Source organism: Oxyura jamaicensis, chromosome 2 (assembly GCF_011077185.1).
Source record: "Oxyura jamaicensis isolate SHBP4307 breed ruddy duck chromosome 2, BPBGC_Ojam_1.0, whole genome shotgun sequence".
NCBI classification, from domain to species: domain Eukaryota; kingdom Metazoa; phylum Chordata; class Aves; order Anseriformes; family Anatidae; genus Oxyura; species Oxyura jamaicensis.
In genome coordinates, this window is record NC_048894.1 from 16,903,343 (window position 1) to 16,916,253 (window position 12,911).

Below are 12,911 nucleotides of genomic sequence, written 5' to 3' on the forward strand. Positions count from 1 at the left end.
AAAGGATAAATAACTGGCTAGAAGTGAGGACTCGAAGTGTAGGAATTAGGAATTAGGATCAGGTTTTGCAACCAAGGGATCTTGTCATTCAGTATTTCAGAAACGATAATGGAAAAGATGGTAAAAGGTGAGATTGCAAAGTTTGCTGACAATACTTAGTCCTTCATGGCAGTACAGGTGACAGCTGATTACAAACTGCAATTCACAATACTGAGCCATGCCAAATCTCCAGTGCAAGTACATTACAGCTCAGTGCAAAGTTTTTATCATTCATGAAAGTATTGCATCTACTACAAGAGACCCTATGGCACACTACACATGTGCAGCAGATGCAAAGGGACGTTCGGTAACAATTTGTTCGCACTAAAAATAGGTCCATGTTTGGGCAAGGCAATAATGTCCTTGGACAAATAAAAATCCTTTGTAACATAGTGTTAAGGACACCCTGAAGCCCGGACTTTGGATCTTGGATTTGCTTCTCATTGTTCATGCTGTTTCCATTAATCTCTCTGCTCTTCATCTCATTATCCCAGAATCCTTGTGCAATTTGCATAAGAATTATTTTTCTTTAAATTCATGCAAACTTCCTAGGGAGTGGGGAGAAGAAGTGTTATTTTGTTTAATTCTTGAGTATCACAGATGTGTATGAGAGAATTGTATTTCTAGAAACCGCTTGTTATCAAATACTAATCTGCATAAAAATGGAAGGGTTGGTAAGTGCCTTATTTTTATCATCATTCAAGGATGTCATAGAATGTTTTCCTGAAAAAGTAGCTTTTTTTCAGTTGTGAACCAAAGGATGAAAAAGAGCACATTCATTATATATGAGTAGAGCTTTGTTTTACACTAGCTTCCCATTAGTGTTACAGTTAGGCTGCAATGTGCCCCAAGTATTCTCACCCCAAAACATCCAACATTCCGTTAATAATGTGCTTGTGCTAACATAAGCATTATGAAATAATATTTTGGGTAGCTGGTAAACCAACCTTTCAACCTTTTCATGCTACCTGGAATACACAGCATCTACCATGCAGAGTGCAGAGTATCAGTAGGGATTCTGTTTAGCTTTCTGTTATGGTAGCATTCTTCTAGAAAGTCCACATGATTTTTTTTTCTTCCATAATAAAGTATAAGTTTGCATGTTTTTAGAAAATTAATTTTCACATCTTCCCCCACATGTTTTAACCAGCTATGGCAGAGCTTTTATACTTGTGCTACAACCTCCACTTGCCCAAGCATAACTAGAACTTTCTATTTAGAAAACTAAAAACGCCCAAACAAATGAGCCAAAAACATCCCCAAAATTTGAAGCCTGGAAATAAAGTTGAGCAATTAGTAAAAAGGTTGAATAACAGACTTTTTTTCTCTAATCCAATGAGAGTTTTAGATTTAACTTCTATTAATGTATTTATAATTCCCTATGTCATAGTTATGTCCTTAGAAGGTGAAGGAAGCAGATGAAGGTCCCTGGTATTTCCTGACAGGCACACACACATAAGGCAGGCAGGTATTATTGTCTGCTTGCAGGCTATGCAGTGTCTTTAAAAATCTCTGATCACACAGAGCTTCAAAAAATCAGCAGCCACTCAAGCAATGGCCAGTGTGAGTCCTGAACTGGTTTTGGGGAGATGTTTCTTTTTTTGAAAAAATTCTGTCTAACTTCACTCTTGTGAACTATATGCAACTCACAAGTAGGTTAGTTGAAAATGACCTGGAAAAAAAAAAAAAAAAACATATGTCTGTCACAATAAGTGTCCATGGTAATGTTTTTCTACAGCATACCCTTTATGAAAGCATACAAATTTCCAGCACTAGGAAATATATTTTATGGTCACTATATCAGACAGTGTTCATAAAACAATGTTCAACTCATTCTGAAATTTGGGTTGATTTAAGGAAGTTGAATCCTCAATGTAAAATAACTCATTCCTTATGTTCTTGTCTAATAACAAAATAGAAGCAGTTTTACAATCTGAAAAAGTAGTAACTTCCACTCTGTGTTCATTGTTGCTTCTATTTTTTTTTCCTTGATACCATACATTCAATTCTCTGTCTGATGTCCTCCATACCTCAAAAAAGCAGTGACAAAAAAAAAAAAAAGACTAATACAAAAATTGTTAGTGTATACACACTTTGGCAAATGTGAATATCAAAAAAACTTACAAAGTAGAAAACAAGGAAGGAGAGGTAGTTTTTGAAATTTACAGTTAGGAAAAAAATGTGGACTATACACAGACGTTTATCCATGAAAGGTCCCAGGTATTTTTTTTCTTTCTTACATTCAGAATTTTGTATTTATATGAATAAAGCTGAGCTGTGTTCATATCATCTATACAATCACTTATGCTGTGCTATTTTTTTTTTTTTTTTCTGTGTTTAATGTAACTGCTGTTTACTAGGTATGCTTAGTAGTGCCCTAACATGAAAGAAGTTAATACAGGAAGACCAACAAAAAAATAATCAGTTCAAATACACATCTCATATTTTGACCTAAGATAAATTACTGTCTTTCTAGACTGGAAGACATCCTAGTTGTATCCAAAGGGATAGTGTAGTTATATATGTGTTTATTTTATTTTATGTTAAATATGTTTTGTTTGGAGAAATTAACTTCAGTTAAAAAGGAGATCCAAATGTGAAGAATTAAATAAATTAAATAAATTAAATTATTGTTACTAAATTCTACACTTTCATCTTGGAACCTACCCAGAAAATATTACAAAAGTCATTTATTAATTTTGACTATCTATATATATATAACTGTGCTAGTTTCATAAAGTGTTCTAATTGAATGTTCTCTGGTACATTTGCTAGTTTAAAAACAGACTATAAATCGAACAATGCCAGTCTTCTTCCAGTTTATGTAAATGTATGTACTGTTGCCACCCACACATCTCAAAACATGAGATTATAGATCAGCCTTCCAGTACACTACCAAAAAAAAAGAAAAAAGATCTTTAAAATACTTTGTCTTGTTATTTGAAATAAATGCTATTGCATGGGTCTGTAGTATGGCTATCTTGCTTTTATCCCCAGACTTTGATACGTAATGTTTACTAGCAAAAGCATCCCACTGGTTTTGATTATTATGATCGTACATAGGCAGCGAGACAGACACTTAGACCATTGGATCTAAATCTATATTGACTTTAGAGATCAAAATCAGTACTTGGAATTGAATACAGAAGAGAGTTTGAAGTCAGTCCAGCAATACCAGTAGATGTAACGTACTTTTAAAATACTAGTACAGTAAGGTTTTGGACCTTGTTCTCAGTCTAAGATACAGCTTGAGATAAAAACTGCAAAGTTTGTCAGTAGTCTGGAAACCGTGGTTTCTCTTTGCTGAAGTTCAATGTTGTCTTTAAAGACAGACTGGTCATGGTGTACTTCAAGAATAACAGGTAAACTAAAGAACCAAATGCACAATGTTTTCAGGGAAGTCGAAGAGAGAGCTGAGAAGTCGTGCAGAACCAGATGTGAGGGTTCCTGGACAGCTTTTTTTTCTCTGACTTGTTCCTGAGAGTTTATTTGCATCTGCCCTCCCTTGGCTTTCGTGAAGCCTTTTTATGACTGCTAGAGACAGACAGACAGAGACAACCTAACAGTATTCATATTAATATTAGTTAAAATAATAATAATTGGAAAACCAAAACTGAATTAGCAGATCTTTCTTCAATTTCCTATACTACCTCCTCAGTAATATTTGGGAAGGAAGGGCAAGGTAAAAGTCATGCTCCTTTAAAAGGAAAAAAAAAAAAAAAAAAGCAAAATGTGAAAGAGCAGGCATAAAATATCAGATACATACTGAAAATAAGCAGGGAATAAAAACAAAAAATGGTTAGGCTGCAGCAAAATAAGGGAAGGATAATCCCCAACATGTTATAGAACCAGACTAAATTATGAAAGGAAAAGAACATCCATGGCATAAGCCTACTGTTTTGAACATCCATTACATGCAGCAAGTAAGCAGACTCCTGTTTTAGTACAATGAATTTCCAGTGAATTGAAAAAAGCTTTTTTTATGTCACTGTATTGATGTTATGAGAAAGTTCTTTATTCTCTCTATCCCACCAAAAGCCTTTTATATGTTAATCTTCTCTTGAAAACTACAATGAAATAAAAATAAAATAGAGAAAGTGGTTCAAATAAAACTGTGCTGTAAGACCTTGGGCTTCATCACTTCTGGATTATCAGATCTGCCTATTGCTTTTTGTGGGATGAATTTCATATCCTGTAAGACTCTTTTGTACGTTGGAATGCTCATGATGATTGAATTCTTTCTTAATATTGTACCAAACTTCTTACAGCTGAATGTAGATTCAAACTATCTGCCCTTAAGGACCCTGATTGGTTGCATATAAGTGTACCTTTTAAACAAAGATTCAAAGGCGTTTTTATTACTAGTTTTATTTAGCTATATTACCTTTCCATTATATGTTTATACTCAGTTACATCTGAAATGGTGGGAAATATCCCTCTGAAGTCCAATGACTAACAACTTGAGATGGGAAAACCTTTCAACTTAGTGTATTTTAAGGTGGCCTGCAAGTTTACAAAGTTTTAAAACCTTTCTGCATTTTATCATATAGCATTTTGTTCACATTTTCCTTATCATTGATATTCAGAATTCTCCGCCCTTTTGTTATGTCTTTGTGCAGAATTGGGGCACCCTCCCCTAAAAATTATATGATTATACAAAATAGACAGGTAATACAGATGAGGTATAAAAAGAGCTGAAGAGTATTTTGTTCATATTTTCTACCTGTATATAAACTTGTGAGTATGTATGTGTATTTAGAGCATGTACTGTGTTATAATTTCCTATAGGCATTCAGGTTTTATGTATTTTTCCAACAAGTGAAGCAATGCCACATTTAGCCTTATTGGACAATAAGAGAGCTATATACATATATATCTATTATTTTATTAGTGTTTGTCCAAGAGGATTTCTATTCAAGAGTGTAGTAAACACAATTCAGATGTGTTGGAGAAAGATGGCCCTTGACCCAAATGCTCTTAAGTTTAGCTGTAATAAGAGGAGGATGAGGGGGAGCTGTATGCAGAAGAATTATAAACTGTACATCTATCATGACAAAATCAGTGGAAGTCCACTCAAACCATTGATTTCTAAAGAAATAGTAAACATCTCATGTGAGTTTACCATAATTAGATGTTCAGAATTCACTGAATCTGTCAAGACATCCTGTTCTTTCTCCCTTGTTTCCCAGCATCTTGTGGGATTCAACTTACCTAAGAGCTGCTTTGTCAGAGGCAGTCACAGAGAAAAAAAGTAATCACTTGCAGAGGGTAAATCCTAAGTTCTAAAGCAGGTGAGGTGATTTAATACCTGGAAGTGCACCACAAACTGTAGACAAGTTTATTCTCACCCTAACATGTCCTGCAGCTGTTTGCAGAAAGGGTACAGGTTTCCCCCTGCACTCTCCTTCACTGTTTTTTGCTTGTTTGTTTGTTTTAAGGAGTAAGGGAAAGACGAGAAAGAAGAGACAGCTCCTGCCCAGCTAGCTGATTGCCACCATGTTCGGGTGTACCTTAGCTTAAGCTGCATCTTTTAGACCTTCTCATACCCTAGTCTGCCTGACTTGACACTGAAGGGATGTTATCCTTTCTCCATGGCTGCTAGAATGGAGATGAGTTTCAGGAGAGAGAGAAGAGGAAAGACAGCAATGAAAGAGGAAAGGAATAAAGAAAGGTGGGATCTTGCTCGGATCTCTCCCAGCCCAGCCAGAGTGTTTCAGTTCCTCCTCTTTGCATTCAGAGTGAACTGGGCCACGTCAGGGGCTGCTCTGACTTTCATCCTGGAGAGGGGAGGTCTTGTGTGAGAGGCAGTCAGCACACTGGATATCTGCCCTGCCCATCTTTTGCCTTCACTGGTACTGGATTTTCTACCTCTACTAACTCAGTGTTCCCTGGCCCAAAAGCTTTACATCTGAAATCTATTCTCTTTGTGTCACATGAGTAAGAAAAAAAAAAAAAAAAAAGAGAAAACACCACAGAACTTGCTTGAGCATCTTCTTCTTAGGAGTCTGTGCTTGGTACATGGGGCATCCTTTCACTCTGCTGAAAGAAGAAATCAGGAAATGGGCCTGAATTTTAATTTAGAAACTGACTTAGCTTAACCTTCATTATGCTTTGATTGTAGAGTATGTTTTATTATTTATAATCTATTTTTTTAAGAAATATTTTCATAGGAATATGTGTAACACAACACTTAAACTAGGTGCTTTAATATTTTCCAGTGTGCAATATGGTGTTGAAAGTTAGCAAAATGCTGCCTGGATCTAGACTGATACTTTCTTGGATAAGCTTCCACCATATGCTTTTATTTAAAGTATTTTTTAGGTTAGGTTTATAAAAAGCATGTGAAAAATGTCTTTTTTGGAAAAAAAGTGTTACGCAATTAGAAAATCACAGTGCTAGAAATTTAGTATCCTTTAGGAAATGTCGCATGTAAAAGAAGTCAGATACTAAATCTAAATTTAAAAAAAAATAAAAAATAAAAATGGCAAGTCCTACCACCAACTGGAAATGTTATGTCAATCTACAAGATGTCATCACCAGCACAGCAGATAGAAGCAGCAGTTGAGTTGAAGTAAATGTCTTAAGTTCCAGGAATTTTAAGCTCTATGTGAACTGACTAGCTTCCCAGTATAGATATGAATCTTATTGAAGGAGTTAGCCCATATTTCCTTCTGATCAAAAAAAATGATCTAATAAAATCTGTTTTACAGGGCAGAAAAATATAATCAAGCAAGCAAACAAATAAAAAAAAAAAAAAAAAGGAAAAAAGAAAAAAGGCATTAAAATTATTTTGATAGTTAATCTTTCTTCATTATTTGGTTTCATGTTCACAGGACTCCAGAGTATAGCTTAGGCTGATCCGTATCTGCTTTGTATGAGCACGGGAACCTCTGTCCAGCAGTGTTGTTCTACACTGTCCACTGCTTTGGAAAACATATAGAAACACTAAGTAAATAACCCCTTATTTAAAGAAGAATACATGCAAACAGTTCTTTCTGAGAACACCACTTCCTATATTTCCTGCTTCCCCCACCTGCGAGGCTGGAGGCTGTGAATGACCATGTCTAAAGGAAAGTAGCAAATGGAATACTTATGGAATATTGTACCCAGGTCATGGCACTTCAGTACCTTACAAGTTTTTGTCACATTTAGGGTTTATTGATGTAAAATTTGTCTGCACTTTTTCTGCATTAAAATCCCCTTGTGCTACTTCTTCTGTAGAACTGAAAAATTCAAAAAGACATTTTCATAGAAATGGGAATTAATAGCCCATTTTTATTACTGTCTTACTTATCCAGGGAAACGTACACATTTTGGAAGGACACTTTTGCAAGTTGATTTGTTGATTCTTGTGTCATCTTGTTTGAAAAAATGGGTTTTCAATTGGATATCTTGTGACTGTAGAGATACTATTGTAAGGAAGCTGTGCTTTCAATCAGTAGAAGGCAGCATCACTGATGATGCATGAACATGCAAGCAAATATTCTGGCTTACCCCCTTACTTCTTACTGTTGCCCTGAAGAACTGTTGTTATGACTTTGGTATGCCAGGGAGCATAAGATGCAGCAAGGAGAATTTTCCAAGCATGTCTGCAGAGCAATAGTTCCTCCTCCCGGTCTGGGATACTACATGAGGTCAGCCTCATGTCAGGAAATTATGGGAAGAATCCTCTTGGAACACATTTCTGGGCACAGGAAGGGGACAACGACTGGCAACAGTCAACATAGATTGACCAAAGGTAAGGGCTGGAGCACATCAATGGGAGTGTTACAAAATTCAGCCAAGGACAAATGCCAGGTCCTACACCTGAGAAGGACTCGTACTTCCACCTGCACTTGCCCTTGCCCTTGCAGTGATGTTGGCAAATGACTGACTGGCAGTGGAGGAGTTTTCTTGAAAAGGGCATGGAGATTTTGGAAGACAGCCTTAGCCAGCAGTGTGTCCTGACAACAAAGGAGACACAGTACTGGGCTGTACTAGCAGGAGCACAGTCAGTAGGTTGAGGGAAGTGATTCTTCTTCCTCTTAGTACTCATTACATCTCACCTGGAATATGGCACCCAGCTGTGGGCCCTTCTGTAGAGGAAAGACATGAATAAACCTGAACTAGCTCAGCAGAGTGCCACCAGGATGGTGAAGAGCTGGTGCACTTGCCCTGTGAGGAGAAACTGAGGGAAGTGTTTTTTTCAGCATGGAGAAGAGAGAGCTTCAGGTGGACTTGATTGCAGCCTTCCAGTACTTACAAGGAGGTCAGTCATCAAAAAGATGTGGCAAAGCTTTTCACAGTGATACGTGGCTGGGGAATGAGAGGCAACAGGCATAAACTGAAAGAAGAGAGACTGACTGTAGGGAAAGCCTTGTCTCTCTGGCACAAACCCTGCAACAGGTTGCCTAAAGAGGCTGTGCAGTCTGCCACCCCAGCGGTTTTCAAGATCAGACTGAATAAAACCCTGAGCAACCTGGTATATAAGCCTCAGGGCTGACCCTGCTTTGAGCACAACCTTGGATGAGAGACTTTCTGAGACCCCCTCCACTGAGTTACTCTGTGATTGCATTACACTAACGCAGCCACACAGTTGTCTGCTATTTTAAAGCTGGGATAGTAATAGCAAAATCTTCTTAATTGTTCTGAATATTTAAATGATTTGGCTGTGTATTACTCCTGCTTTTGGAACCCATAAATGCTACATATGCTCTGTACGTTCTCCAAACAGCTTGTATTTGTGCTTATTTACTGGTATGACGTGCTAACTGTGCAAAAAATTTTGGACCATTGCCTTAGAATATCGATACCTGCCAACTGAAAATGAAGTCTACATAGTACTGCAAATGCTTTCTCTGTCTATGGAAAGTGCCTCTTATGTGCCAGAAAGAAGCATTTATACCACATGCTTTTTACTGTTTCTCACATCTGTTAGCATTTACATGTGTCAGAAAACAATACCTGAACAGTGAAGGGAAGGGATACATGAAGTTCAAGGACATTGCATCAAGAAGAAGGACATGTAACATTGCATTTGTGCATTGGAATTAAAAAAAAAAAAAAAAAAAAAAACTCTCTTGAACTTGTCAAATACATGCAATATGTTGATACAATCTGTGGATACTAGCTATGCATACATTTCCATAGCTGAATTTTCTGGTGACCCAAATTGGTAGTCAATTGAATTGAACCCACAAAAGGGTCCAGAAGTGGCAGTTAGGAAGCAAGAGAATTATACCTTTGCTGGTGCATAAGAAAAGGATAAATTTTTATTTCATTTAAGATAGCATTTATATCCAAATCTTTGAAGTTAGATTCCTAAATTTATAATCACCTACTTACACTGAAATATTTTGCATTTTTAATAATCTTTGCAGTTGTCCCCTTGTTAATATGTGGAATAAATTGACTGGCAAATAGTGCTGTATATCCTCAGTCCCCAGAGACAGCAACTGTATAAGGCTGTGTTTCCAGGAATATTTCTTTGAACTTATATTTTGAAAATCCTGAGATGCTGTAGTACAGGATTTTGTATAACGCGGCAATTCTTATGGATGTTGCAACTGGCAAGTGATTGAGAAGAATGAGAAATTAGAGAACAATTTATCCTTGATCCCCCAAACTCAGAAGGAAAAAACAAAACAAAACAAAACAAAACAAAAAAAAAACAGTTTAAATATCTTTATAAAAATTGCCATTTGCGTTGTTGCATACCACTAATTCTTCAGGCATCTGCAAAGGTACCTTGAATCCATTTCCTGTAATGTGTTGTTCTTTGACACCAAACTCTGATTCTCCAACATGTAGCTGCAATAAAAAGCAGAGACAACCCTCCCCCTCCAACCCCCACCACTGCCATTGTCATTGCTTAATATTGAGCTCACCATGGAAAGTCACAAAAAAAAAAGTATTTTCCCAAGTCTTCTGAGCCCAGAAGTGGTGGCTAAAAGAAGAAATTAATAACCTTGTATTGAGGACACCTAACATGAAGTCATAACAAAGACAAAGGTTTATTTTGACTTTTTGCTATATTTCCACTTAACAATTCCTCTCCAAAATATTAATTTCATGATGAATGTCTGCTCTCACGAACTGATAAAAAAATCTCATGTTGACTTTATTATGGAAGTTTGAGTTGCACACTCTACACTGAAAAGCCTTGCACTAGGTTTGTGAAGATGCAGTGAGTAATCACATATGGCATATAGTTTCCTTGCTCCCAAATTTGAAACTTATGGCATTACCAAAACCACCGTACGAACGGTATGCACATACATATTTTTGGTTTTGAGTCAGGAATGAGAAGGATCTATACCAGTTTTCCTCTGTAAGTTATACAAGAAAGTTGTAAGACACCCGAAAAAGCATTTTAAGTTAATGAGGAATCAGCTGGTGGAAATCAGCAAGGAAGAAAGAACTTCATTCAGCGGTATTTCTTTTAAGGTAGGTGTCTGATAAGACTTGCATTCTGGCCTTTGTGCTGTGTAGGGCAGCTTGATCACTGCACAGAGCCATGCTGCTTCGTCGTGCCACCAGCCCAAGTCAGTGGTGAAACTTCCCCGACTTCACTGGCTGCTAAACCTGGCCAGAGTTTTCCTGCAAATAAAGCCCAAGAATATAAACTTTTCTCATTAATTGTCTTCTTTTCTTCTATACTGTCACCTCAGGTGTAGCCCTTTGGAAGTGTTCACACCTTGAGAGCTCTTATTTAGCTATTTGGACACAGACAGTTGATGAAAATTTTGGGAAGAAGAATTGCTAGGAAAAAAAAATTATTGATGCTTCATTTACATAATACTCTTTTTGACATAATTCAGGCGTATTACAGGCACTCTTACAAGTTACATATAAGGGTCAAAGGGTGAAAAGTGACTGGCAAGATGCTTGTTTTGTACATTTGGCTAACACAAATACTTCCTCAAGTATAAAATGCTTTGATCTCTATAAGCAAATGCCATATGTGTGCAGCTGTGGCCCATGCCTCATGATTGCTGGAAGGTTAGAAAAAGGTAGCATATGAATTTGATGTCTGCATTCAATTTATACTTTTATATTTAGCAGTTCATAATTTTATGTAATATTTTAGCTGTATGAAAAATATGCTCTGGAGTTGAGTGATAACAGATTTCTTTGTGGTTTGACTCAACATTGTTTGGGTGAACACAGAATCCTAAGTATTGCAGACTGAAAATATAGGTTTTAATTAGAGCTGTCTGAGCTTCGAAATACCTGGACGCACATTAAGCTTGGCAGATTTTCAGAAATGTGAGGATTGTGTGGAGCTGATTTAAGCTAGGCAAGAGTCTTCTGTTTTCCAGCATATATTGCAGTTGCAGTTGCATCACTGACTTGCAACACACTAAGGAAAAGAGATCCAAAACCATTATTAATGATTTTCTGATATGTAAAAATGTTTTATCATCAAGGCCTGTGTTATGTCACGCTTGTGTTGAACAGTACCTTACTCCAAGGGAATTTCCACTGTAAAAACTGAATGACTTCCAGAGTAAAGAACTCCACATGACTGAAGAGCTGAATCTGCTCCAAAGGTTTGGTGCCTTTGTCGAGCTTTTGTTTTTTCACTTTTACATGCAAATATATAAGAATGGTATGCCCAGACCTGTATCCCTCAAGCAGTTTAACGTGAGTGCTTTGCTGTGACAATAAAGAAACCTATTACAGTCAATGGGACACGGGGGTCCCTTTCACATGGATCCAGTTTTATGATCAAGGAAAAAAAAAAAAAAAAAAAAAAGTGCACGGTTTTGTTTATTAAAAATCTTGAGCATGTACAAATATACTAGTATGCCCTCAGGGGAAACCATAATTTCAATTAACACATACGCAATTTCTACTTTCAAGAAAAAAATCCAAGTCAGATCCAATAGGCAGTTGTGATAAAATAAATAGAAAATCAGACACGAAATATCAAATTACGGGTACAAATGTGATTAGATATAAAGTGGTGTGCTCTATGTGCATGTTAATACATATAGGTATACAAAAGTATACATAAGCATGTATATATATGGACACATATAATACAATGGTTTTTGTTAATATAATTTTCAATATTTTTTTTCTTATATATATGTGAGTAAATGCATCCAATTATTCAAAATATGATTTGAATACTATTTAAATAATAGCATACATTTTGTATTTCTTATGCTGTTTTTAATATTTTTGTAGCTTCTACTGACTATGGTGGGCTCAACAGATGAAACTCTGCAGGAGGCAGCAGCTGGTTGCATAGCAAACATTCGCAGATTGGCTCTGGCAACAGAAAAAGCAAAGTATGGCTGATGCTTCAACAGCTTTTACCAACACCCTTGTACTGCAATCCAGCTACATCTGAATGCATGATGGCTTCTTCTAGCATCGGTATGTCATAACACAGCTCGTTTAAATTAGAATAATTTAATAACAAAAATTCATCTATGGAAAATGGTATTTGTTTTTATATTGACGATTTGTCACACCTGGGGTTTAGAAACTGCTCACACCTAGTTTTCTGGATCTTTTAGTAATGCATCTTTTAAAAGACTACCAGTTAAGATATGGCTAAGGTGCCTTCTACGATTAATAAGCTTGTATTTGAAACTAGTTGCGGATATAAATGGTTTTGTGTATCTGTGACATTGCAATAAATACATTTTCCATCACCGTGTGTGGGGTTGGGTGGTAATTTATGAATGTCTCAGACAATTCCTTTGTGCTAAATTTGTCTAATCATCCTGTCATTATGTTTTTGCCTGTTTGATCACTTGCAACTCACAGGAGAGGGCAAAATACAGATACATCAATCTCACATCTGGTGTTATATAAGTACTGCAAACAGCTCTAGCAGTAGACATCACTCCAAATTTCCTGTTTCTACCAACATGAAA

The 12,911-nt window shown here is 36.5% G+C and overlaps 1 protein-coding gene across 1 annotated transcript in view; it reads left to right on the forward strand.

Annotated features, from left to right (window-relative positions):
• Positions 1-12,691, forward strand: part of ARMC4 (armadillo repeat containing 4) — a 90,827-nt gene extending 78,136 nt beyond the window's left edge. The window contains exon 19 of the mRNA XM_035319284.1: positions 12,214-12,691. Within this exon, the coding sequence (XP_035175175.1) occupies positions 12,214-12,327 (114 nt within the window). The 3' untranslated portion in view covers positions 12,328-12,691. The remainder of the gene's footprint in view (positions 1-12,213) is intronic.
• Positions 12,692-12,911: the final 220 nt, after the last annotated feature.